Consider the following 26,771-nt stretch of genomic DNA (forward strand, 5'->3'; position numbering starts at 1 on the left):
TTGGGATAGATTCCTGGGTCTGTATAGTGGGTTAAGGAGAAGGGGCTGTGGTTTCCTAGTTTTGGCATGGAATTTTCTAGATCCATTACCAAGGTAGGGCTTTCAATGCAGGATCGCTAGAGGGGAAGGAGCCTGCCTTTCTTGCTGTGGTACCCACCCCATAAATTCCAAATCTACCCCTGGGGTAGAGCCTAATACCTGGTTCTGATAGAAAAGCTTTTCCTTCTAACCATTTTCCTGGAACAGTGTACTTATGGTTAAAAATGTAGCTTTTTAAATTAAATCTGCAAATTGTGAGTTTTTATGACTAAAAAGGTGATATGTTGATAAAAAAATGATAACATTGTATACAAAAGCTGTTTGAATATTTGAAAGGAGAACACACATTTTGAGGTTGTTCCCTTTTGGACATTTTTCTCGAAGCCAGAAAAGCTGATAGTTTCCTCTCCGGATCGTCTTAGCTTTTTACCAGGAGACCCTACACACCTGCCTTAGAAGATCTGCACGAGCAGTAACTCCTTAAACCCAGAATATAAATATTATGTAAAAGAGATCTGGATTTCCTTTCTTTTGTGTGTGTGTTCAAAATAAGCCTATCATCCATTTCTGAAAATAGTCTTGGACTTAAAAACACACAAATTGCCTAAAGAATAACAGCAACTAAAATTTATGGAAATTTGGCTTTAATCTGGATGGTGCTCTAGGTTTTTTTTTTTTTTTCTGGCTGCACCACACAGCCTGCGGGATCTTGGTTCCCCAACTCTAGGGATTGAACCTGTTCCTACTGCAATGGAAGCTCAGATTAACCCCAGGGAATTCCCTCTAGGCTCTTTTTATACTGATTTTATTCCTTGAAATAGCCTCCCCTCTTCCCTCACTATTTATTTGACAGGTAGTGAGGAGATTGAGCCTTAGAGAAAGGACTTTCTTCAAATCTGAGATTATCTGAAGAGCTATTCGTAGATCTGCCCAGTTCTGAAGTCTATATTCTTATTGTTCGCTGCCTCTCCTGGTTCTGACATGGTGATTTCTGTGCATCCCTGCCACTACTTCCACCATTCATTCCCTCACTCATTTCATATATACTGAGCCAATGCCCTGAGTAAGATACTAGGAATAGAAAAATGATGAGAAAGCCCTTATCTTTGAGGGGAAATGAGCAACACAGCACATTGGGATTGGTTAAAAATCACTGCAGATGGTGATTGCAGCCATGAAATTAAAAGACGCTTACTCCTTGGAAGGAAAGTTATGACCAACCTAGATAGCATATTCAAAAGCAGAGATATTACCTTTCCAACAAAAGTCCGTCTAGTCAAGACTATGGTTTTTCCAGTGGTCATGTATGATGTGACAGTTGGACTGTGAAGAAAGCTGAGAGCTGAAGAATTGATGCTTTTGAACTGTGGTGTTGGAGAAGACTCTTGAGAATCCCTTGGACTGCAAGGAGATCCAACCAGTCCATCCTAAAGGAGATCAGTCCTGGGTGTTCATTGGAAGGACGGATGCTGAGGCTGAAATTCCAATACTTTGGCCACCTCATGTGAAGAATTGACTCATTGGAAAAGACCCTGATGCTGGGAGGGATTGGGGGCAGGAGGAGATGGGGACAACAGAGGATGAGATGGCTGGATGGCTTCACCAACTCGATGGACATGAGTTTGGGTGAACTCCGGGAGATGGTCATGGACAGGGAGGCCTGGTGTGCTGTGATTCATTGGGTCGCAAAGAGTTGGACATGACTGAGCAACTGAACTGAACTGAACTGATAGAAAGGGTTGTGAAATCTTAGGGAGTATCTGACCTTGACTGTGGGAACAACAGCCTAGTCCTGTTGATTTTTTGTCATTTCTATAATGTTCTCTTATAGTCCAGTTCACTCTCACACCTGTACACACTCTTGCATGTCCTCTAACACACCCTCATACAAATGACTCAGGTTTCAGTGTTCTCAAAAAGATGACGTGCAACTTAAAAATAGCCAATGGTGTTTGTTTATGCTGGAAGCAAAACTGTAACTGCTGTCTTATAAACATTGTCAGTCAATCAGTTGCTTGAAGGACTCATAGACTGTAAAATATCCCCAGATTACATACTGTGAACTTGCCAATCAGGAGCCTTCTACTGAATGACGGATACGTGCAAACACTGTGTTAGTTGAGGTTAGAAGCTTCATGGTGGTAATAATGATTTAAGAATGACTTCTGCCACCAGGCAGTAAACAAGTGCCCAACAGTGGCACAGACAGGAGATGGGAGGAGATGGAGGTGGCCTCCAGGAACAGGGGGCAGGGGGCAGGTGTGGGTGCGCTGCTTGTTCCTCCCTCACCTGTGACTGTGGATAAGTGAGTGTGGACATCCTGCACTGAGTAGGGTATAGTTGTCAGCACCACAGACCATCAGGGTTGAGTGGTGATGGTCTTCATACTGAGCCACCAAGTCCAGCAAAGGTGATGTCTGAGAGCAAGGGGTTTAGAATTAAGAGTGCAGGAGGGAGAGGATGACTGGGGGTGCAGTTCACCCCACTAGACTCCCTCTTCTGTCTTCCCCCAGGAAGAGAGGCTCACACGGAGGAGTTGCTCTCTGAACATGGGTCTCCAGAGAACTGCATCCCTGTGGCATGAGGGGAGGACCACAACAGCCATGTAGCCTGGGAGATTCATGGCTGGGTGCTTTGTATCCTTGCACTTCTGGACTCTGTAAAGCTAGAGGAACTGATTTCCAAAGTGCATGATCTCTTTCCAGGAGACTTTGTGAGGGTTCCACTGGGCTACCAGTCATTGCTCTTGCCTGGCTCTTGGAGCTCCTTGTGTCCAGGGATCAGCAGGTGAGAGGAGTCCTCACCTAAGAAAGGGTCATTGATCTTGATCTACAAGGGGAACAGGGCCATGCTATAAAGCAGGGGCAGAGAGGACTCAGGTCATCACTTGGGTACTTGGTACTCTCTGGTTTTCAGCATCCTCCCAGGAATGCATTTTCTAAAAGCTCTTCCCGTGTTTCTGTGGTCAGATATGGCTGAAAATGCTCAGTTAATCTCTTTTCTCATTATATTTACTTTCTAAGATAATTCTCCTTGTATGCATAGGAGGCAGATAGCAAGTGTGGTCATTCATAAACAGGAGAGATTCAAGATACACCTTAGACAATAAAGTCTCCAGTCCTTTCTTATCTGGAGAATAACAGAGAACACATTAAGCACAGTAAATAAAAGTACAGAAAAAGGTCATGTAATTTTTCATCTTCCTAAACCCCCAGACTTGTATATTTCCATCTTTCTTCTCATATTTACATTTAACAAAATAGCTATTGTTTTCTTTGTTATGATAAACTTCTCTCAACTTTTTTTTCCTGAAAATTATTCATGTTCTAAAATTTTAGACATTAACTGTCTCTTGTAGGATTACAAAAATATAGCCCTAATAAGACTTTTTTCTCTTGAGAGATTTCTGTGTATTATGTGAATGGTTTTATATTTTGTTTTCCTCTTTTCAGGGAGAAGGCTAGAGTCATCCACATATTCCTTTTTTCTTCCATTCAACTCTACCACATTGAGTCCTTGGCTTGTGGAATAAGATCTGCCAAGAGACAGGAAATTCAAGGAGAAGACTCTGACGCTCTCTTTCAATCCCTGGACAAAACAGTAGACAAGAAAAGATACTGCATCAAAGAGGCATGGAGAGATTAAGGCCATCCTTAAAAATATAAGCGATGCAGGGTTCCATTTACTCCACCAGTACAGACCCCCTAAAGAATTGATGGATCCTGGAGGATGGCTGTAGACCACAGCAAACCAGATGAGTTATTTCTGATACAACAGAAACTGAGCAGGACCCTGTGGAGCTTTCCTGGGGGACAGAACTCCTGCTTCTCCTGTGTCTCCTGAATTGGCAGGCAGATTCTTTACCACTGAGCCACCAGGGAAGCCCACAAAAAGCAGATTTAAAACATACCATTTGCACAGGAAAGAATGCTTGTGCCACGTCCAGTCTTACTGCATAAACCCTCTGCCGTCACCAGACTCAATGACGGGAGGGCTGAGTTCATCAGGGCAGAACTGTGGAGCCATGGAAAGGCTGCTGGAGCATTAAGGAGGAGACGGGGTGTCTCGGCGTGGCCTGCCACCAATTCCCTGGGCAGGTCAGGGAGTGGGGCTACCTCTGCTTCTCTTCTTCTTGAAGACCAAGACTATGTCTTGTACATACCATTGCTAGTACTACCACGATTACTGTTATTTCTTTTAAAAATTTATTTTTATTTTTTTGTTGGAGTATAGTTGTTTTACAATGTTGTGTTCGTTTCTACTGTACAGCAAAGCGAATCAGCTATATGCATACATATATCCTGTCTTTTTCCATTTAGACCACCACAGAGCACTGAATAGCATTCCCTGTGCTACACAGTCATTTCTCATTAGTTATCTATCTTATACACAGTATCAATAGAGTATATATGTCAGCTATATGCTGACATATATTCAGCATATTCATATATTCTCGCAATTCATCCCACCTCCCTTTTCCCCCCTTGATATCTATGTGTTGGTTCTCTATGTCTGTATCTTTACTTGAATGCTTATTTCTTGCATGAATTATTTCTTGGGTGCTAGGTGTTAGAGTAGGTGCTTTAAATGACTTAGCTCACTAAGTCTCCACATGCCAGAGAATGTCAGTATGTCTCCATTTCATAGATGAGGAAACTGAGAGACTCAGGGATATTGCCTAAGATCCCATGGGGACATACCTGGTGACTCAGTGGTAAAGGATCTGCCTACCAGTGCAGGAGACATGAGTTTAATCCCTCATCCCAGAAGATTCCCACATGCTGTGGAGCAACTAAGCCTGTGCTCCGCAACTACTGAGCCTGTGCTCTAGAGCCTGGGAACCGCAACTACTGACGCCCTCACACCCTGGCGCCATGCTCTGCAACAAGAGAAGCCGCCACAATGAGAAGCACTTGCATTCCAACTAGAGAGTAGCCCCACTGAAGCCCTTGCCCTACAACTCGAGCGTAGCCCCTGCTCGCTGCAACTAGAGAAACGCCTGTGCAGCAACGAAGACGCAGCCCAACCATAAATAAATAAATGTGTGTGGGAGTGAGAGCCCAGGGCTATCTGATTTCAAGGTCTGTGCATGTCCTCCTTCAGGATCTGTGACATGCAGGGTGGTCTTCGTGGCCTCTCAACTTTATAACAGCGTTTCTCAGCCTTGCTTGTACATTGGAATCAAGGGAGGAGCTCTAAGGAATACTGATGGCAAAGCCCATCCCTATGGATGTTGACATAATTTGTCTAAATGGAGACTGGTAAATGGGATTTTTTAAACTCTCTCCAGTTTATTTGATTTTGCAGCCAGGATTGAGAACTGCTGCTTCACAGTTAGTTTTACGGACTGGAGAGAGAAGGCTGGGAGAGCCAAGGCACTTTCTAATTTCAGTTTCAGTTTTCTGAGAGCTAAATCTCCTTGGAATGGCCTCTTGAGGGGATCCTTCAAATGCAAGATTCCTGGGGCTGGAACAGAGCCTCAGTGCAGCTTTAAAATGTAAAGCACTTGGGGAAAGAAAGACTGAATTTCAGAGGAACACTTGAATGAGTTGGTTTGGGACAGTTTTGATGCCAGAGGGAGTTTCAGTTTGATGAGAGGAAGTGTCTGTGTGTGGTGATGTGATGGTAGGTTTCCGTGATCGATCTGGAAAGAGCCAGAATCAAAGCCAATGCCAGAGATGAAAAAGACCACATCTCTGATGGGCGATATAGAACCAGCCACATGATAGATGAGATAATATAGTCAGGAAGGGAGTAACTGGCTCATTTCTTGGATATCCATTTAACTGTGACTACAGGCAAGTTACTTTTTCTAGTGCACTCAATGGTGTTGCAACTGGGATGAAGATGTATTTGCTTCTAAGCTATTTATTCACTTATCTGCTTTTCAATGCAGAAAGCTTTTCTTATATGAAATGATGGGGTTTGTTGGTCCAAATATTATTTCAAAGACCAAGAACTTTCTGGGTGTTTCAGAAAGTGAATTTTTTTCCTACTTAGAAAGTCTTGCTCGCTCTCCTTATCTTCCCATCAGAAGTGAGTTCCTGGACTGAAGTAATTGTGTGAATTAAAAATTCTCGAGGCTGAGAAGGATAGAAAGAGAAAGGGTGTGGATTTTGGAATTAATGGATGGAGTTAGGGACAATTTTCATGAATGAGTAAAATTAAGATTGATAACTGAGTTCCCTAAAGGAGAGGGGTACTGTATTTTTTGGAACAATCTTAACAAAGATGCATATGGTCTTCAAAAATGGTATTGAGCAGATGCAGAATGAATTTATCATTAAGAATAAAGTTTAAAATATTTATTCATTTTTAATTGGAGGATTTATATATATATATATTTTTTAAATTTTATTTTATTTTTAAACTTTACATAAGTACATAATTGTATTAGTTTTGCCAAATACCAAAATGAATCCGCCACAGGTATACATGTGTTCCCCATCCTGAACCCTCCTCCCTCCTCCCTCCCCATACCGTCCCTCTGAGTCGTCCCAGTGCACTAGCCCCAAGCATCCAGTATCGTGCATCGAACCTGGACTGGCATCTTGTTTCATACATGATATTTTACATGTTTCAATGCCATTCTCCCAAATCTTCCCACCCTCTCCCTCTCCCATAGAGTCCATAAGACTGTGCTATACATCAGTGTCTCTTTTGCTGTCTCGTACACAGGGTTATTGTTACCATCTTTCTAAATTCCATATATATGCGTTAGTATACTGTATTGGTGTTTTTCCTTCTGGCTTACTTCACTCTGTATAATAGGCTCCAGTTTCACCCACCTCATTAGAACTGATTCAAATGTTTTCTTTTTAATGGCTGAGTAATACTCCATTGTGTATATGTACCATAGCTTTCTTTGTGTTGGTTTCTACTATACATAAACATGAATCAGCCATAGGTATACATAGGTCTCCTCCCTTTTGAACCTCCCTCTAGCCTTCCACTCCATCTTATCCCTCCAGGTTGTCACAGGGCACCGGATCTGAGCTCCCTGCATCATGCAGCAAATTCCCACTGGCTATCTGTTTTACATATGATAATGTATTGTTTCAATGCTTCTCTCCCAATTCGTGCCATCCTCTCCTTCCTTCACTGAGTCCACAAGTCTGTTCCCTCTGTCTGCATCTCCATTGCTGCCCTGCATATGGGTTCAGTTCTAAGGTGGATGCACCTAGAGCCTATTATACAGTGTGAAGTCAGAAAGAGAAAAACTAACATTGTATATTAACGCATATACATGGAATCTAGAAAGAATAGACTTTCAATTTGTCCTCAGATTCAGACATCTCAAATGTAAGAATTTTAAGATAATTGCAGGAGGACAAATTCTAGTTAGGGAAAAGGAAAAATGGGGAGATATCTCCTGAATGCAAACCTGAGGGCCACATAGAATTATCTTTCAGCAAAACCAGACAGGAACAAGTGTGATCTCTCTCTGAGTTGGGGGTGAATTGTTTCAAGATCAACTTTCAGAGTAATTTTAATAATGTCAAAGTATTAAGTATGTATGTATGAGACTGGATAAATTCAATCTTTCTTTTCTCAGCTTTTAAAAAGTAATTGTGAACAGATTATTGTAATCATGAAATATTTTGACTGTCTCACAGTGTTAATGATAAAAGCAGGAATCAAAGAGGAATTAAAGCTACAACAGGTCTTTCAACTCCCATATAAGAAAGAGGATTCTCCAACTATGTGCTTTTTCAAACACAGCTTGAATGAATGAAGATTTCTCTGCATCAATATTTAAAAATTAACTACTACTTCAGGCAGCAGAACTCTCTTTAAAAAACACTATAACTAAACATTTTTGTTGATTACAATAACCACATAGTCCTCTTTCAGACTGTTTTTATCATATCTTTTAAGTTCTATGGGTGGTACTTCCCATAATCAGTAGGTACTACTGTACTTTGCTTTTTATCTTGGAGACAAAAACACCAGGCTCAATGATTGTGCCTGCCAGGATTCTTAGAGGTTCCTAAGATGTATTTTCTAGAGGATAAGCTAGAATTTGAAAAGTAATAAAATGAACTCCATAATGTGTCATATTGTGCCTGTACACAGGTATCTTTCCAGTTAAGTTTGTTCTAGATTCATAGCTTAGGGAGTAGAAATAGCTCAAGGAGATGGGAGCAGAGAGAATTGGGAAGCTGGAAAAGTTATCTGGACTTATATTTGATTTTGAATGCATTGTTTATATTTTTATTCATTTCAATGTGTTTATTTGTTAATGGACATTTGCAAGATACCAATTTATGAAAGCAAATAGGTGGCTGTTGGTGTACTCTGACAACAAATCATACAAATTGTGAAATTATTTGTTCTAGCTCTGTGAAGAATACTGTTGGTAGCTTGATAGGGATTGCATCAAAAGACCTCGAATGGCCAAAGCGATCTTGAGAAAGAAGAATGGAACTGGAGGAGTCAACCTACCTGACTTCAGGCTCTACTACAAAGCCACAGTTATCAAGACAGTATGGTACTGGCACAAAGACAGAAATATAGATCAATGGAACAAAATGGAAAGCCCAAAGATAAATCCACGCACATATGGACGCCTTGTCTTTGACAGAGGAGGCAAGAATATACAATGGATTAAAGACAATCTATTTAACAAGTGGTGCTGGGAAAACTGGTCAACCACTTGTAAAAGAATGAAACTAGACCACTTTCTAACACCATACACAAAAATAAACTCAAAATGGATTAAAGATCTAAACACAAGACCAGAGGCTATAAAGTTCCTAGAGGAGAACATAGGCAAAACACTCTCTGACATACATCACAGCAGGATCCTCTATGACCCACCTCCCAGAATATCGGAAATAAAAGCAAAAATAAACAAATGGGACCTAATTAAGCTTAAAAGCTTCTGCACATCAAAGGAAACTATCAGCAAGGTGAAAAGACAGCCTTCAGAATGGGAGAGGATAATAGCAAATGAAGCAACTGACAAACAACTAATCTCAAAAATATACAAGCAACTCCTACAGCTCAACTCCAGAAAAATAAATGACCCAATCAAAAAATGGGCCAAAGAACTAAATAGACATTTCTCCAGGGAGGACATGCAGATGGCTAACAAGCACATGAAAAGATGCTCAACATCACTCATTATCAGAGAAATGCAAATCAAGACCACTATGAGGTACCATTTCACACCAGTCAGAATGGCTGCGATCCAAAGTCTACAAATAATAAATGTTGGAGAGGGTGTGGAGAAGAGGGAACCCTCTTACACTGTTGGTGGGAATGCAAACTAGTACAGCCACTATGGAGAACAGTGTGGACATTCCTTAAAAAACTGGAAATAGAACTGCCTTATGATCCAGCAATCCCACTGCTGGGCATACACACTGAGGAAACCAGAAGGGAAAGAGACACGTGTACCCCAATGTTCATCGCAGCACTGTTTATAATAGCCAGGACATGGAAGCAACCTAGATGTCCATCAGCAGATGAATGGATAAGAAAGCTGTGGTACATATACACAATGGAGTATTACTCAGCCATTAAAAAGAATTCATTTGAATCAGTTCTAATGAGGTGGATGAAACTGGAGTCTATTATACAGAGTGAAGTAAGCCAGAAGGAAAAACACCAATACAGTATACTAACGCATATATATGGAATTTAGAAAGATGATAACAATAACCCTGTGTACAAGACAGCAAAAGAGACACTGATGTATAGCACAGTCTTATGGACTCTGTGGGAGAGGGAGAGGGTGGGAAGATTTGGGAGAATGGCATTGAAACATGTAAAATATCATGTATGAAATGAGATGCCAGTCCAGGTTCAATGCACGATACTGGATGCTTAGGGCTAGTGCACTAGGACGACTCAGAGGGAAGGTATGGGGAGGGAGGAGGGAGGAGGGTTCAGGATGGGGAGCACATGTATACCTGTGATGGATTCATTTTGATATTTGGCAAAACTAATACAATTATGTAAAGTTTAAAAATAAAATAAAATTAAAAAAAAAAAAAGAAAAGATTTAGGAAAAAAAAAAAAAAACAAATCAACATATTTATTGGGCTTCCCCTGTGTCTCAGTTGGTAAAGAATCCTCCTGCAATGTGGGAGACCTGGGTTTGATCCCTGGGTTGGGAAGATCCCCTGGAGAAGGGAAAGGCTACCCGTTCCAGTATTCTGGCCTGGAGAATTCCATGGACTGTATAGTCCATGGGGTCGCAAAGAGTTGGACACGACTGAGTGACTTTCACTTTGATGTATTTATTAAGTTTTGACTTTCATCATCCACAGAGTTATGAGTCTGTGCCACTCTCGGCAATGTTGGTGACCACTGAGAATTCATCATGGGGAGGTTTCTTTCCTTCTTCTTCTTTCCGGGTAAAATACATGACATTGAATGCTCTGAATGCCTTGCTGTTTATCTTTTAGCTGTCGACTCATCAACGTAACCCAGAGAAAAATTGAAAGCTAGAAAACACAAAAGCTAGAAATTTCATACATAAATTTTTACCAACTGAACACCTTGATCTAAAATTAGACACCAGGTGGGAGTCTACTTTTTGAATGGAACAAAGTAACAGTGTCTTGTATTTGCTTAGTGCTTTATGCCACATACCCACATACACGATCTCATTTGATCCTTAGATAACCTGGTCATTGAGAACACTGAGATCGTCTTCACTTGTTGAGAAAGGCTCAGATGATAAAGATGTTAAATTTAATGACTGGCTTAGTGTAGCAAATGCAGGTGGCATCATGGAACTCTTACAGGAGGAGTCAGCAGATATGGGTTCTGGTTCTGGCTTCACTCTAAACTCTGTTGCTTCAGACTAGTGGAGTAACTTTCATGAGCTATGCTAACTCTTTGAAATGATGGCCCCAAACCAGAATTGTGCTGGAAAATTCTATGATCCTCTAACTTTAGGATCTTCCCCACCAAAAGGAGGAAAAGTCAGCAAGACTGTTTGCCAAGAGTTCTATACAATTGAAAAATATAAACCAGGCAAAATACATAATAAAAGTTTTAAAATAAAACTTAGACCATGATTTCTCGTATTAGGATTTGGTTCTGTGAGCAAATATGTATTGACTCTGGATTAAGCTACATTTTTTTGTGAAGATGAAAGACTTCAGCCTTTTTATCTAAGTAGACTTCATTTCCTAAACCATCTTATCCTCCTTTCCCAGTCTCAAATTTCCTTCTCCTCTTTCCATCCAGATTGTAGCTTTCCAGAGCCACATTCTTATTTTGGATCTCTATGTTTAAATTGCATTTAAAAGCAGAAATAGAGACACAGATGTAAAGAAGAAACATATGATACCAATGGGGAAAGGGAGGGTGGGATTAATTGGGAGGATGGGATTGGCCTACATACACTATTGATATTATGTATAAAATAGATATACTATCTATAAACTGACGCTGAAACTGAAGCTCCAATATTTTGGCCACCTGATGTGAACAGCCCACTCACTGGAAAAGACCCTGATGTTGGGAAAGATTTAAGACAAGAGGAGAATGGGGCGGCAGAGGATGAGATGGTTAGATAGAATCACTGACTCAATGGACATGAATTTGAACAAATTCTGGGAGATAGTAGAGGACAGAGGACCCTGGCATAGTGCAGTCCATGGAGTTGCAAAGAGTGAGACATGACTTAGCCACTAAACAACAACACATAAAATATGTAACTTTTGAGAACCTACTGTGTAGCACAGGGAACTCAATATTCTGTAGTGACCTATACGGGAAGGAAATCCAAACAAGAGGGAATATATGTATACATATGGTGGATTCACTTTGCCGTACAGCAGATACAAACAATATTGTAAAGCGACTACACTCCAATAAGGAAATAAATAAAAAGCCTTAAAAAAAAAAAAAAGAAATTGCATTTAAATCAGAAGTTGAAACCTGATATCTTAAATCTGGTCTTTGGATATATTGTGTTTCATTTCCATAATGTTTTAAAAATCAAACATGATGCCAGTATTTATGAATCAGCAGATTTTTGCATAAAAATTCAGATTTTAACATCCCTTGGACAATAGACGTGATAATGGAGTGTCCACTTTCCCACACAGCCTCACAAGGGTGAATGGTTGCAGCCCCCTTTGGCTGGGGTGTGCATACCCTTGTTCTCCAGAGCCCTTATTCATTTCTGTCACTTGCCTGTCCCGGCTGGATACTTGGGTTCCTGACTTAACAGAAGTTTGGATCATGGAAGAAGAGAAATATAATTGGTAGATCAGAGCATGACTGAGATACATTTGTGTTCTTTGTAGTTTATTGTGTTTAAAAATATGCTCAGAGGATTTATTACCAAACTCTACAGAGTCAGGGAACAGAGATGGACCTCTGTTTCTTTCATCATAATACTAAGTAACTTAATTTCAAAGTATAATATTTGATGGTGCGTATTTCTCACTGGTCAGGGAGAGTCTCATGTAACTGTTCATTCAGTTCAGGTCACGGACTGTGTGTGTAATGCCAATCACATATTAGTCGTTGAGCTGGGCATTGGGGTAATTTGTCTTTATAACTTTGCCAGTTATGACACTGTGATTCGAGTGGTTGTCAGTCATTTCTTTAAAACAAAAAAAACTGGAAAATGTTTCTTTGATGTCAACACAAAATTCTCCATTTTGTAAATATGCAGAAAATAGAATTGTGCATGAACTAAATATTCCAATAATCACATATGCTAATAGCTTAATTCTTGCACACATCTTTATTCCCAGGTGAATGTTTTTAGATCTCATTTGTATCTTTCCCCTCCGGTCATAACCTTGCCCTGCTGTACATCTGTTATAATATGGAGAATATTGATAATCTTAAATTAATATCATAAATAAAAGAAGGATTTGATCCATTATGCTGTTTTTACTTCAGGGTAGTCGTTGATTCATCCATCTCCCTTCTAGGAGTCTGTTTTGTGAATATTGAAATCCTTTATTAGAAAGAGATTGGACCATTTCTCCCCTTTCCTTGCTTCAGTGCTTCCCTTTCAACCTGGTGTCACATCTGGGGAACTCTGTGATTCTTAATATTTACAATAGTAGATTGAAATCATAGCTGTATAAGAAATCATTGGGGAAGGCTTATTTAAAATGCGAATTTCTTGTCTTGTTCCTGTTGGGAGCCCCAACTCTACATTCTATTACTCTGGAGATTAAAAAAAAAATTTATTGGAGTATAGTTGCTTTACAATATTGTGTTAGTTTCTACTGTATAGCAGAGTGAATCTGCTTTATGTGTACATGTATCTCCTCTTTTTTGGATTTCCCTCCTGTCTGTGTTACCACAGAGCATTGAGTAGAGTTCCCTGTGCTATGTAATAGGTTCTCATTAGTTACCTATTTTACACATAATATCAGTAGCGTGGATATGTCAGTCCCAATCTCCCTTCACACACCCTCTGTCCCCTCCTTGGTGTCCATAGGTTTGTTCTTTATGTCTGTGTCTCTATTTCTGCTTTGAAAATAGGAGATTTTAATATATTTATTTAAAAGACTTATTGGTATTAAAACATGATTGCTGTAAACCTGGAGTTGGGGAGGGACTCTTGAATAGAGGTTTGGGATCTGAGGGATTTCTGAAATTTCCAATCCTTAAGTAATGATGATTTGAACATTTTTCTTTCTCCTTCCAACCAAGATGAGTGTCTTTACCATTAGACAGCTCACAGTTACTCTGAGTCCACAACATACGCTGTGGGAGTTTGCTGTGTTTGTGTTCTTGTGCCAGTGACACAGGATATTAAAAGATTAAATGAGCTTGCATCAGTGAAATATCAGCCCACGACTAACTCTAAGGATAATCACTATGGCTTCTATGTTATTAGTCAGATATAGAATTTTTTTCCTAGATGTGTTATAGTTTCATCTGGAGAGTGACCCATAATGGGAACAGAGGAATTTCATGATAGCATAACACAGATACTGAACACTTAGCAAGCAATTTAATTTAATTTTTTTAATTGCTCAGAGGCTGCATAGAGACACTGCTACAGCCACTGTGCACACATCAACATTAATATTCAGTGACAACATAAAGTAATGACTTCCACTTCTTGTTTAGGTCCTTTGACAACTCCATTGACCCAACTTTGGGTATTTTGTGTGTCTTAGTGAACATCTTTTTATTTTTCTCTTTTCAAATTATGGAAGTATGATAACACATTTATGGGAGACTTGGAAAATACAGAACAAGTTTATTTCCACTATGTTCCAATATATTTCCACTATATATTATAATTATTTTTTAAAGTAGATAAATTAAGAATTTTAAATTGGAGTTTCAATATCAAACTCTCAAAAATTAATAGAATGAACATGCAGAGAAGTAGAAGGATATAGTAGACCCGAAAAGCACTGTGAACCAATTCAACGTAATTAAGATCTATACAATTTTCACACAACAGTAGGAAACTACTTCTTATTCAAGTTCCCATAGGCTGTAAACTAGGACACCCTGGAACAGATTCAGGGACATAAAACAAGGTGCAAAAATTCCACAGCCCAAAGCTATTGAAACCATACAGAGTCTGTTCTCTTATCACTATGGAATTATATTAGAAATCAATATCAAAAGATATTTGACAATAACCCACATATTTTCAAGTGCAGTGCAACGTTTACTAAGAGAGATCTTGGACTTAGCTATTGAAAGCCCTTAGTGAGCATCTTCTCAGAGCTCTTTGTGGGGGGGAAAACTGACCCAACCACATCTCAGTGTTCCCACATGTTGGAAATCAACTGTGTCTTAAATTTCACCACCTTGAGTATCCTATTCTATAATAGTACTTAGCTGGTTTGGTGAGTATTTCAAAGAACTTGAATCTTTGGAGTGTGAAGATGTGTTCATGGGTAACAGGAAACCCACTGTCTTTCTCTTGTCCCTAAAGAAAGCAGAATAAAGGAGAGAGAAATAAAAATTTAGTGAGGCTTTACACAAAGCATTTACTATTTCTACAAAACATGTACTATTTTTCCAAGTACCAAATAATGCCTAAAGAGTTAAACATTCAACTTACATATACCATACTATTTTTTTGTTTAGTTGCTCAAGAAAACAATTTGGAATGCAAGAAAATGTATTGTAACTGGCCTTTTGATTAAACCAGTGGATAGTGCTGATAAAACTAAAACTTAAAACTTTTGAGGAAAGGACTACGTCTGAGGATTCTTAGCTTGACGTTTAAAGTTAAAGATTAATATGTTCTCTCAACAAAGGGTCCTGCATATCAAAGCTTTTCAGTTGAAATGAAGCAGAAATTTGGGACAATTATTTTCTAAATCCAGAGCAACGCACCATTTTGGATTTTGATGAATATCCATCACACCTGAACAATAAAGGAGAGAGAGCTGTGCCAGCAATGACCTAGTGTTATCTGAGCGATTAAATCTTTTCATTTTGCCCACTGCTCCTTTCTCCTTGAACAGTGTTATGTACGATTTTGACATAAACCAGGATAAAGTGCTCCCAGGAACAAGTCTAAAGAATAGTGCTCAGAATGATTGTCTTTTCTCTAGTTTTGATCTTTCTCTCTTTAATTAGATAAGGCCATAATTTCACAGAATGGCATTTAGTGGCTGTATTGTGGGGAACACACATCTGCTCCCTCCCTTGGGAGGAAGGCCAGTTGTTCCATATGTTGGGATCAATAAAATAATAACAGCTCTGCCACTTAGCAAGCATTCACTAGACTCTCCCATTTATTCTTCACAAAAACTATGAGGTCACTGCTATTATGATTCTCTTTTTACAAAAAAATAAACTATGGCACAGGACAGACTAATAACTTTTCCAAGAGCATTCTCTTTGCAAATGATGGAGTTGGAATTTTAGTCATCTGATTCCAGAGGCTGTCTTCTTAACGACTTTGCTTAGAAAAAGAAGACAATATATTTATTTTAATGTCTGTTTTGTCCTTTCTAAGTTCAATTGTCTATATGGACCCTTTCCCCTAATCTTTCCAACAGCCTAAGGTTATTATTTTTTTCTTGAATGCAGGAGGAAAAAATTGGGTTTTTATGTCAAAATGAGGGAAAAAATTAAAATCCAATCTCTAGTTTCTGGAGAGCATGGGTTCTTAGAAATATTGACACTGGCTTTCTTCTGAAATACTTTCTTGGTATAACAGTTGAAAAGTTCATGAGAAAATTAGATACGATATCTCATTGATTTGAAAGCTAGTTCAAACATATTGGTTGGTTCTTGATAAATCTTTGTAAGATTCTTTGAATGCTATTAGAAAGGAAATGGATTTACTCCCCAAATTAGAGGAATAGTGTAATGAGTTGTTACTTTACTAGTTAATTCCTGAGAAAGTAAAAGACAAAATAAAAAAAAGACTACGAAAGAAAGTGCTTAATTCCTGTGAAACCATTCTCTGTATCTACTGGGTTTCATGCCAGCCCAGCTGTTGATTTTCAGCCGTTACTGACGTTCTTGCTTTAACACAATCCTACAATTGGCTCAATCTTTCAAATTGAAGTAGATTCCAAATTAGAAATGGATTGTGTTCTAATAGTTTATTCATTGGCAGCTTGGAAGTTGGAAAACATTTTGCTTCAGAAAAGTAACGCATTATAAACATTGGCGAGGTTCCCAAACTCTCATAGAAAATAAAATAAACTGAAATGGAAAAATTAATATTACTATATTTCTCAGTGTAGTGTTGTAGGTCTGTGGACCTGCAGTGATTTCAGTGCAAAAACTAAACCATTATAATACAGACCCTGTACAATTACAAACTATATAGATCCTAGCATGGAGAGATAGCCATTAAAATCTCAATGATGGGAACCTCCCTGGTGGTCCAGTGGCTAAGACTCTGAGTTCCCAATGCAGGGGTTCTGGGTTTGATCCCTGCTCAGGGACACTGCAACTAAGACCTGGTACAGCCAAATAAATAAAGAAAATCAATAAAAAAAACCTCAATGGTGGTTTTTCAGGTAGTGGGATTATGGAAGATATTCCTTTTTACACTTTTTACTTTGTATACTGTATTTATATTTTTAAATTTGCAATTTTGAAAACAAGGAACATTTAGTGTTTTCATATGACTGTCTATTACATATACATAATTTTACTCAGACAAAGGGTACATCTCTGCCTTTCTTCCCTCTTCCCTCTTTGAAAACACATGGCCATTGGAACACAATGGTTGGGTATACACTTATTGTTTCCATATCCTACATCTGCTCTGTTAACGAATCTTGTTGGCTCCATCTTCAAAACAAGATTAGAAACCACATTCAGTTATTGCTGTTGGCCAATAAATAATCATTTCTTGCCTAAATTACTTTTTTAGCTTTAAACTGGTCCTCTTGTTTTCTGTATTATTTTCCTATAGTCCTTTCAAAACAGAGTTTCATATATATTATATATTAATACATATACGAACGAAAAGAGTATGTTATACATCCCAGTTCACTTGCAATGGATCCAGAACATTGAAAAGAGTGGATGGCCATCCTTAGCTCTCTTTTTCATTGCTCTCTGTCTTGCTTGCTCCCTCCACTGCACTCAAAGCCAGCCTCCTTACCCTTCCTTAAACACCAGTCGTTTTTGAGCCCACCCAGTCCTCTGGCGTTTGCTGTTCTCAATGTCTGGCAAGTCCCCTCACCCACTCACTCCAAACCCTTGCCCGTATTCCCAGAACTCTTTCTCCCTTCTTTATTCAAATACTGTCATATTTTCTGGCTACAACAATTCATTTCAATTAACATTTCAACAATGCTTGCTTCTCAAGCCCTTCATTTTTCCTTTGATTGGCTTACTTGTTTCACCGCCTAACTATACGCTGCATGTATTTTCATGTTGATTGATCATCATGTTATAGAGGAAAAACTCCACATTGGCAGAGATTTCTGACAATTTTGTTTCCTGCTGTATCCTCGGTGCCTAGAATCCTGCCCAGCACATAGTACACATTTAAGATGTATTTGTCGAATGAATGAATGTGTGTAATGAAAGCAAAAAAAAATAGACCTAAAGGATAGAAACAAAATTCCTGGTAATGCTTGCCCCTTAGGAGGACAGGGGAAGAGATGTCCCTTTTCTTTCTTAGTAACACTTTTGGTCTTATATATAAAAATATCTGATAAACTATGACAAAACTCTTGCAGATGGATACACTGGTATTTGTAATATTAGTTTATGAATATTTGTGCATTTTGAAAATTTTCATGAAGACATTTTTTATCAGCTTTCCAGTAATTACTGGATAAAGCACATACTCCCAGCATCCCATGGGATGCCTTCTGCGAAGGATACTGCCAACCTCTCCAGCCTCACTGACTTCCCTGCTTCTAGCTTTCTCCACAGTCATGATTTCTTCTATCTTCTCTTTTTTGGTCTAGTGGGATACGCTGTACATTTGTCTTTGCCTATCCTTCCTGACCAGGTTCCTCTCTCCTCCTGTAATAGAACTTTCTACAAGTGAAACACGGTGTTCATCCTGCTTTGTAAAATTCAAATAAGACTGGCTCAACCTTTGTATCCTACATCCTGTGGGAAGACCAGTGCTCTTTTCCATATTTATGAGAATTCCTGATGGCCTATTAATTTTCACTACCACTTTGATTTGATTTCCTGCTGCTGCTGAATTAGATGACTCACTAATTCTCTAAACAACCATATTCGTTCCATTTTCTCTTCCTCATGATAAGTTAATCATGAAACCAGGTCCCTTTTTCTTGATTTTTCTCCTTCTCCTCAAAAGAAACAAATGTGTATAGACTCTTTGTTTTTTAAATAACCGTATCTTTTTTCTTCTTTTTCAGAGTCTATTCCCATCTAGGTTATTACAGAATACTGAGCAGAGTTCCCTCTGCTAAACAGTAGGTCTTTGTTGATTATCTACAGTGTGTGTAGACTCTTGATAGAGGTAGAGCCTACATGGATATTGGGAGGTAGGCTGGGTGCTGGTGTCCTGAGACACACTTTATTGTAGTGGTCAGTTTGCTTGTGTGTCTTTGTCACCAAAGGAAAGTGCTGAACTTTAAAATAACATTTTGCTTTTGCTGAATCTTGGATTCCCAGCACCCAGCCTAGAGTACCATCATTCATGCTTGATGAGTAAGTGAAGACTGATCACTTTCCAGTTTTTACAGGCATCTATTAGAGAGTACCATTTGATCTCAGATAAGTTTGTTTCTTTTGGTTCTCAAAACACATAAATGTGATGGAAATAGCCTCCTTGTTTTTAGTTCCTCCACTGTATAAGACCTTGCTTATCCAGGAGAACGTCTCAGTAGCCATCACACTATGCAACTATAAACTGTCTCGAGGTGGATTGTACACTGTGCTGTGCTTTGCTTAGTCACTCAGAAGTGTCTCCTCTTTGCGACCCCATGACCTGGAGCCCTCCAGGCTCCTCTGTCCATGGGGATTCTCTAGGCAAGAATGCTGGAGTGGGTTACCATGCCTTCCCCCAGAGGGATTGTACATTACCTGTAACCAAAATTATGCTCAGGAAAGACTCCTTTGCTGCAACCATTGGTAGTAAAAGAATCCGAGGTAAACATCTTTTCCTCATTGTTTTGCTTCTTAACTGAAGAAGCCAGTGATTTGACCGTCCCTTGAACTTCTAGAATTCCACAGTTTGGATGTCTTCTCCTAGTCTTCCAAGGGTCACTTGTAGTTGATGAATGAATCGGTGAGGAAATGGAATAGCGTCTAACAATCATGACATTGCCTGTAAAGGAGACACAAAATTCAAGTTTAAAAATTCTATTTTTAATGACTTCCACAAATGGAAGACTGTATGACTAGTACTTTATTGAAACTAACTAAACAAAACTGTTATTTTTTGCATTAAAAATATATGCAAAAATTAATTTTTTGCATAAAAGGTATTAATTCATTGATTTATTTTGCAAATAATTGAGTTCCAACCCTGAGCCAGGCACTTCTTAAAGAGATGGATGTGTGCAAGTGAAAACACAAAATTCTTGCTTGCATAGAGCTTACCTTCTTGTGTGGCTGACAGATGATAGACAGATATATGATAAAATTCAGCTAGCAATAGAGTCTAGGAGGATGAATAAGACTGCTGAGAGCAATGTGCTAGAGTTAGATGAGGGCAAGGTCTGGAGGCTACTTAAATAGTGTAGTCAGGGAAGACCTTCCTGAGAACACAGAATATTAACAAAAACTTGCACAGAATGAAACAGTAAAGTATGATTTTAGAAAGGGAAGAACATGAACTTGTAGAGATGCAGTTCTGGATGTCTTCTCGATCCTCATTCTAAAAGAACGTGCTCATCCACAGCCCCTCATCACCTGAATGACCACAAATAATTGAACCGGTTGCTGCCAACTGGCCTGAAATGTGTGTGTTTGCTTTAGTTGAGCAGTCATCTCTCTCTGTCGAATGAGAGATGAGAGCAAGGCAAACAAGTAGAAAGAAGTAAAAACATCTAGGGACTTCCCAGGTGATTCAGTGGCTAAGACGCCACACTTTCTCTGCAGCAGGTGCGAGTTTGATCCTGGTCAGGGAACTAAGATCCCACATGCCTTGAGTTGCAGCCAAAAAAAAAGTAAAGATGCCTGTGTGGGAAAAAGGAGTTTTCTTTATCTTTCTCTTAGGAGCTTTATGTCTTTAGTTTCTGAGGGTTTCCAACTCAATTTCTATCCATAAGAGTCTCCTAATAAACTCTTTCTTTGAGGTAAATCATATCTCCAGTCCTTAGAATGAAAGCCTCTTGATTAAAAGAGCTTTATTTTAGGGCATCTCGGTTTGTCTGCATCTCACATCTAACACTCAGCTAACTGACATGGGGCCTGTCATTCAGCCTCTACTTAGATATCTAGTTATTACCACTGGGGCTAATGACACTGACCTCATAGACTGGACCATTTTCTGGAGAATTTAATGAATGTTCGTTGACTCTATTCTTTCTCATTACAGCTTTGCCATTAACTAGCAGGTAAGTAAAGCAAAGTCCAGCATCGTGTTTAGGTTTTCAGAGGGTTAGAAGCACAATTTTCTCTTTTTTAAATTTTGTGACCCATGTCTGTAGCACACAGACAGCAAATTATATGGCCATTATAGGAAGTGGAGGCTGCCTTTGCTTTTTATAATATGGAAGAGCAGAAGATCAGATTTTAGGCAAGAGTCTGTGGGGGAGTTTAAGTTCAAATCCAACTGAAGTAATTAACTGCAAATACTATTCATAAATTATCTTGGAACACTTCCTTTGGCCACGATATATAACTTTCATAATGATTTAAAGATGGGTCTTTATATGCAGAGTACATCATGAGAAACGCTGGGCTGGAAGAAGCACAAGCTGGAATCAAGATTGCCGGGAGAAATATCAATAACCTCAGATATGCAGATGACACCACCCTTATGGCAGAAAGTGAAGAAGAACTAAAAAGTCTCTTGATGAAAGTGAAAAAGGAGAGTGAAAAGCTTGGCTTAAAGCTCAACATTCAGAAAACGAAGATCATGGCATCCGGTCCCATCACTTCATGGGAAATAGATGGGGAAACAGGGGAAACAGTGTCAGACTTTATTTTTCTGGGCTCCAAAATCACTGCAGATGGTGATTGCAGCCATGAAATTAAAAGATGCTTACTCCTTGGAAGGAAAGTTATGACCAACCTAGATAGCATATTCAAAAGCAGAGACATTACTTTGCCAACAAAGGTTCGTCTAGTCAAGACTACAGTTTTTCCAGTGGTCATGTATGGATGTGAGAGTTGGACTGTGAAGAAAGCTGAACACCGAAGAATTGATGCTTTTGAACTGTGGTGTTGGAGAAGACTCTTGAGAGTCCCTTGGACTGCAAGGAGATCCAACCAGTCCATTCTAAACGAGATCAGTCCTGGGATTTCTTTGGAAGGAATGATGCTAAAGCTGAAACTCCAGTACTTTGGCCACCTGATGTGAAGAGCTAACTCATTGGAAAAGACTTTGATGCTGGGAAGGATTCGGGGCAGGAGGAGAAGGGGACAACAGAGGATGAGATGGCTGGATGGCATCAACGACTCAATGGACGTGAGTTTGAGTGAACTCCGGGAGTTGGTGATGGACAGGTAGGCCTGGTGTGCTGCAATTCATGGGGTTGCAAAGAGTTGGACACGACTGAGTGACTGAACTAAACTGAAAGACAAGTTTATGACTATTGACAAACATAAAAGTTTCTATTTAAGAGGATTATAAAGCAATCTCTTTATACCAAATGATAAGAAAATACAACAGAGGAAATTATACCAACAATTGCAAAGTTAAGTTTGTTCTTATATGCAACCTATACTCCAACATGACTGATCAGAAAATAAGTTCTTTGTTTATGTCCATGGGTCACAAATAATCTGTATTCTTTAGTTTCTTATCAATAGAAGGGAAAGAATATTCCACATAACATCAAGGGATCATCAGCACCATTTCAAAGATTCCTATCAAATGCAGTTTGTCAGACAAAAGGGTAGGAGCAGAGTGAAGAGAATCAGAGGTCTAGGAATGCTGAAGTTTCTTGGTAAAGAGTTGTTTCTTGCATCATCTTTGTAGCAAATTTCTCTTCCCTTCAAACTATGAGGCTGGAGAAGACTCTTGAGAGTCCCTTGGACAGCAAGAGATCAAACTAATCAATCCTAAAGGAAATCAATTCTGAATATTCATTGGAAGGGCTGATTTTGAAGCTGAAGCTCCAATACTTACGCCAGCTGATGTGAACAGCCGACCTACTGGAAAAGACCCTGATGCTGGGAAAGATTCACGGTGAGAGGAGAAGGGGCAACAGAGGATGAGATGGTAGGATAGCATCATTGACTCAATGGAAATGAATTTGAGCAAACTCTGTGATACAGTGAAGGACAGGGAAGCCTGGTGTGCTGCAGTCCACGGGGTTGCAAAGAGTCAGACATGGCTGAGTGACTGAGCAACAATCTCTTCCCTAATAGACCCAAGGTGAGAATTCCAAGGGCAGGAAGGATGATGGCAACATCTCCGTGAGATGGATTGGATTTCATACCTACCAAATACTTGCACACTATCATGAATGTTTCCAGGAGGATTTAGTCCCAAGGGATTTGCTTTCAGACCCAGCTTATTGGTTTCCTTTCTTAAAGTGAGACACACTTCTGATTTCACATCATCCCTTATCAGAGTATAGGTTTATATTATTTTGTTTTCAAAAGAGGATAGGACAAGTTGCTGAATCTCTCTGGGTCTTATATCCTCAACAGTAAAATAAGGAGATTATCACTAAAGTTCTTCTCTAGAATCACATTTTTATGAATCAGTTTCGAGTATAAATTTTGACTATTGGCAATCTTACTAACTGCTAAGTCACTTCAGTCGTGTCCGGACTCTGTGCGACCCCATAGACGGCAGCCCACCAGGCTCCCCCGTCCCTGGGATTCTCCAGGCAAGAACACTGGAGTGGGTTGCCATTTCCTTCTTCAATGCATGAAAGTGAAAAGGGAAAGTAAAGTCACTCAGTCGTGTCCGACTCTTAGCGACCCCATGGACTGCGGCCTACCAGGCTCCTCCGTCCATGGGATTTTCCAGACAAGAGTACTGGAGTGGGTTGTCATTGCCTTCTCCGAATCTTACTAAAACTGCTAATAAAAACTTTGTACTTAAGTCAAATCATATTTTTCTGACCTATCGAATAGTACTAAGACTACTGCTGGGAAAGGTTGAAGGCAGGAGGAGAAGGGGACGACAGAGGATGAGATGGTTGAACGGCATCACCGACTCAATGGACATGAGTTTGAGTAAGCTCCTGGAGTTGGTGATGGACAGGGAAGCCTGGCGTGCTGCAGTCCATGGGGTCGCAAAGAGTCGGACACGACTGAGTGACGGAACTGAACTGAGCAAAGTAATCACGTTGAGTCCTACTTGTGCTGCCTCATTTAATTGTCTCAGCAGCCTGAGATAGATTCTGTTACTATCTCCATTTTACAGATGAGGAGAGTGATTATAAAAGCATGTCACATTCATAGACTCATAGAATTTTACAGTTGGAACAGGCCTTGGAAGGCATCCAATCCATTCATTTTTACAAAAGAATGATAAGACGAGGAATTTTATGTTATCTACCTGGCACCAACCAACTCTTACAAAACTGGGACCGCAACACATGTGTCTTCGTGCTCAAGCCAGTGTTCCCACTATTTCTGTCATTTACTTTCATAGTAGAACACTACATGTAAGACACATAAATATCGCTTGAAGTAAGTACACTGGGATTCTAAACACAAATTTAAATCATAAACTCTTTGTTTTATTGGTGCAGCCTGCAAGAATTCCCCAAATGTCAAGAAATGTTTTTCACTAGATGGTTTCAAACTTAGTGCTTATATTATTATTGGAGGCCACCATTCAGATGCTGAAGAAGTATGTTATCAGTTGTGTATTTGGTGCTTAATAGTATTCTAACTTCATTTAAACTTGATGGCATTCAGGCTCTGAAGGTTTAAAGGGTAGTTCTCTCTGTTCTTTGAACAGAGTGAGACTTGTTTTAGAATGGCACAACATATAGTAAGACCCAAGTTACTTTTGCATTAGGATAAACATCATGAAATTGATGCTTTTGAACTGTGGTGTTGGAGAAGACTCTTGAGAGTCCCTTGGATTGCAAGGAGGTCAAACCAGTCAGTTCTAAAGGAAATCAGTCCTGAATATTCATTTGAAGGACTGAGGCTGAAGCTGAAGCTCCAGTACTTTGGCCGTCTGATGAAAAGAACCAACTCATTAGAAAAGACCCTGATGCTGGGAAATACTGAGGGCAGGAGGAGAAGAGAATGACAGAGGATGAGATGGTTGGATGGTATCACTGACTTAATGGAAATGAGTTTGAGCAAGCTCTGGGAGTTGGTGATGGACTGGGAAGCCTGGCATGCTGCAGTTCATGGAATCGCAAAGAGTTAGACACGACTGAGTGACTGAACTGAACTGAACTGAACTGAAACATCATGGAAAATAACTAGGGGAAATATCCTCCAGGTGGTATTTGGAATGTCTGAAGACATTTTTGATGATCATGACCAAATGGGAAGAAGCAGATACTTTACTAAACATCTTCCAGTGACCAAGACAGACTCCTATAATACAGAGTTATTCATTCCAAATGTCAGGAATTCAGAGGTGGAGGAAACCTGGAGGATGGATATATTACACATGTCTGTATCTCTTTTTTTCCCCACTAGGAGAAGGTCTAACTTCTTTATAGGTTCCTTTTTCAGTTTTATTAAATAACCAACAGACAGAATAACTCAGTTCCATAGCTGTACTTGACAACAAGGAAAAAGACCCCGAATGGAATCTATTTCCAGCTTTGAAGTATAGGGCCCCACACTAGAGAGAGACTGCTTTAACAGAAAAAAACAAAAACAGCTGGAGATAAGACATGTCCCATTGCTAAGCCGTTCAGTACCTCTAAATAGCCTTGCCTGAAGCCTTTGACAGAGGATATTAAGCACTTTGAGTATTCAAGTATGTATCAATTTTATTTGAATATGCTATATGTAAGGGAGTTTGACAATTTGAATGTAGAACATATTAAGTTGCCCAAAATCTCATTTGGCTATTTCTCTAATCACAGAGAAATCAAAATGAACTTTTTTGGCCAACTCAATATTTTTCACTCTCCTGATTTCTAATTTCATGTATAGTCTTCACAGTCAAAATTCTTTCCCATAAAAGGTGAGAGAGTAGATTTTTTAAAGAATGTATCAGACATTGACTTGTAGTCTTGAAGTCTCCAACCTGCATATAGTAAGTTGAATTATGTGCAACATACATTCATAAAGGACAGTAAAGATCTTCTAAAACATGGATAAGGAACAATATCTGCCTTGGCTGTGTGTTTGTTAGATGCTGTACTAAGCACTTAGTTTATTATTACAACCAGTCATCACCAGCTGAGATAGGTACTATAGCACTTCTGAATGAACAAAATGCGAGTTAAAGATTTATTCTAACTAGCTCTAAATCAAGTGGTGGTTGATGAGTGTCAAATCATTGGCAACTGTATTTGTCTGACTCTGATATCCATACACTTAACTGTTGCGCACTACTGTTCTGGCTTAATAAATGAGCACTCCATTTGACACGTACCCATTTGGTGTTCTATTATGTAGCATTTAAATGCTTGAAGTCAAGAAAGGGAAAAAAGCATTCTTTTTAATATGACTGATTTCCACGAATCTGTCATCTTGAACTTCTCAGGAATAACTGGAGATAGTTTTACTGTTGTTAAAATATGATAATTGAAGATGTTAAAGATATTTTTGCCTAAGGATTCTAAACTTATCTATCTTGGCCAAAAAGGTCATTTGGATTTTTCCATAGCATCTTTCTGTAACAAGAACCTTTTGGCCAACTCAATACCAGGGAAAAAACACACCCCTGTTAATACCAAATTATTCACTTATGTTAGAGGCACACTAAGCCAACTATTTAACAGATATTTGCAAAGGTGGGCACAGCCCCAAAGAACTATGGGCAGTCAGTACCTTGGTGTTCTCTCACACCTGGGGCTGAATCAGAGGCAACACCACCATGAAGGGCTGCTGGAGATTGCCCGGGCACTTCTTCAAGGTTACCGAGGTCTGTGACTTCCTTTTCGTCTCCTGATTCTCCTCCTGAGCCTGGGGTTCTCTGACTACTTAAAGTCAGCTTCATCCGGAGGGCTTGATTCTCTTTCTCCAGCTTGTGGATCTCTGCCCGCATTTCCTGGATAACTCTCATGAGATGGATGTTCGCGGCCATTGCTTCT

At 39.4% G+C, this 26,771-nt stretch overlaps 1 protein-coding gene across 1 annotated transcript; it reads right to left on the reverse strand.

The window, feature by feature from the left end:
* Positions 1–15,312: 15,312 nt before the first annotated feature.
* LOC113900402 (putative coiled-coil domain-containing protein 195) lies at positions 15,313–26,764 on the reverse strand. The gene is made up of 3 exons (XM_027554158.1): positions 26,509–26,764; positions 19,489–19,732; positions 15,313–15,370 (listed from the first exon to the last, which is right to left on the reverse strand). Exons 1-3 carry the CDS (start codon positions 26,762–26,764, stop codon positions 15,313–15,315), a joined length of 558 nt encoding a protein of 185 aa, XP_027409959.1.
* Between the last annotated feature and the right edge of the window lie 7 nt (positions 26,765–26,771).

This window comes from Bos indicus x Bos taurus, chromosome 2 (genome assembly GCF_003369695.1).
Source record: "Bos indicus x Bos taurus breed Angus x Brahman F1 hybrid chromosome 2, Bos_hybrid_MaternalHap_v2.0, whole genome shotgun sequence".
NCBI lineage: Eukaryota > Metazoa > Chordata > Mammalia > Artiodactyla > Bovidae > Bos > Bos indicus x Bos taurus.

Bases quoted from the DNA above. Each gene is read 5' to 3' on its own strand.
- LOC113900402 (XM_027554158.1), bottom strand. From the start codon at position 26,764: ATGGCCGCGAACATCCATCTCATGAGAGTTATCCAGGAAATGCGGGCA. The intron at 19,733-26,508 runs GTACTGACTGCC...TCTCCTTTACAG, and splicing joins AGGTGTGAGAGAACACCAAG to GCAATGTCATGATTGTTAGA. The intron at 15,371-19,488 runs GTAATGTACAAT...TTTATTGTTCAG, and splicing joins GAGCATAATTTTGGTTACAG to GTGTGATGGATATTCATCAA.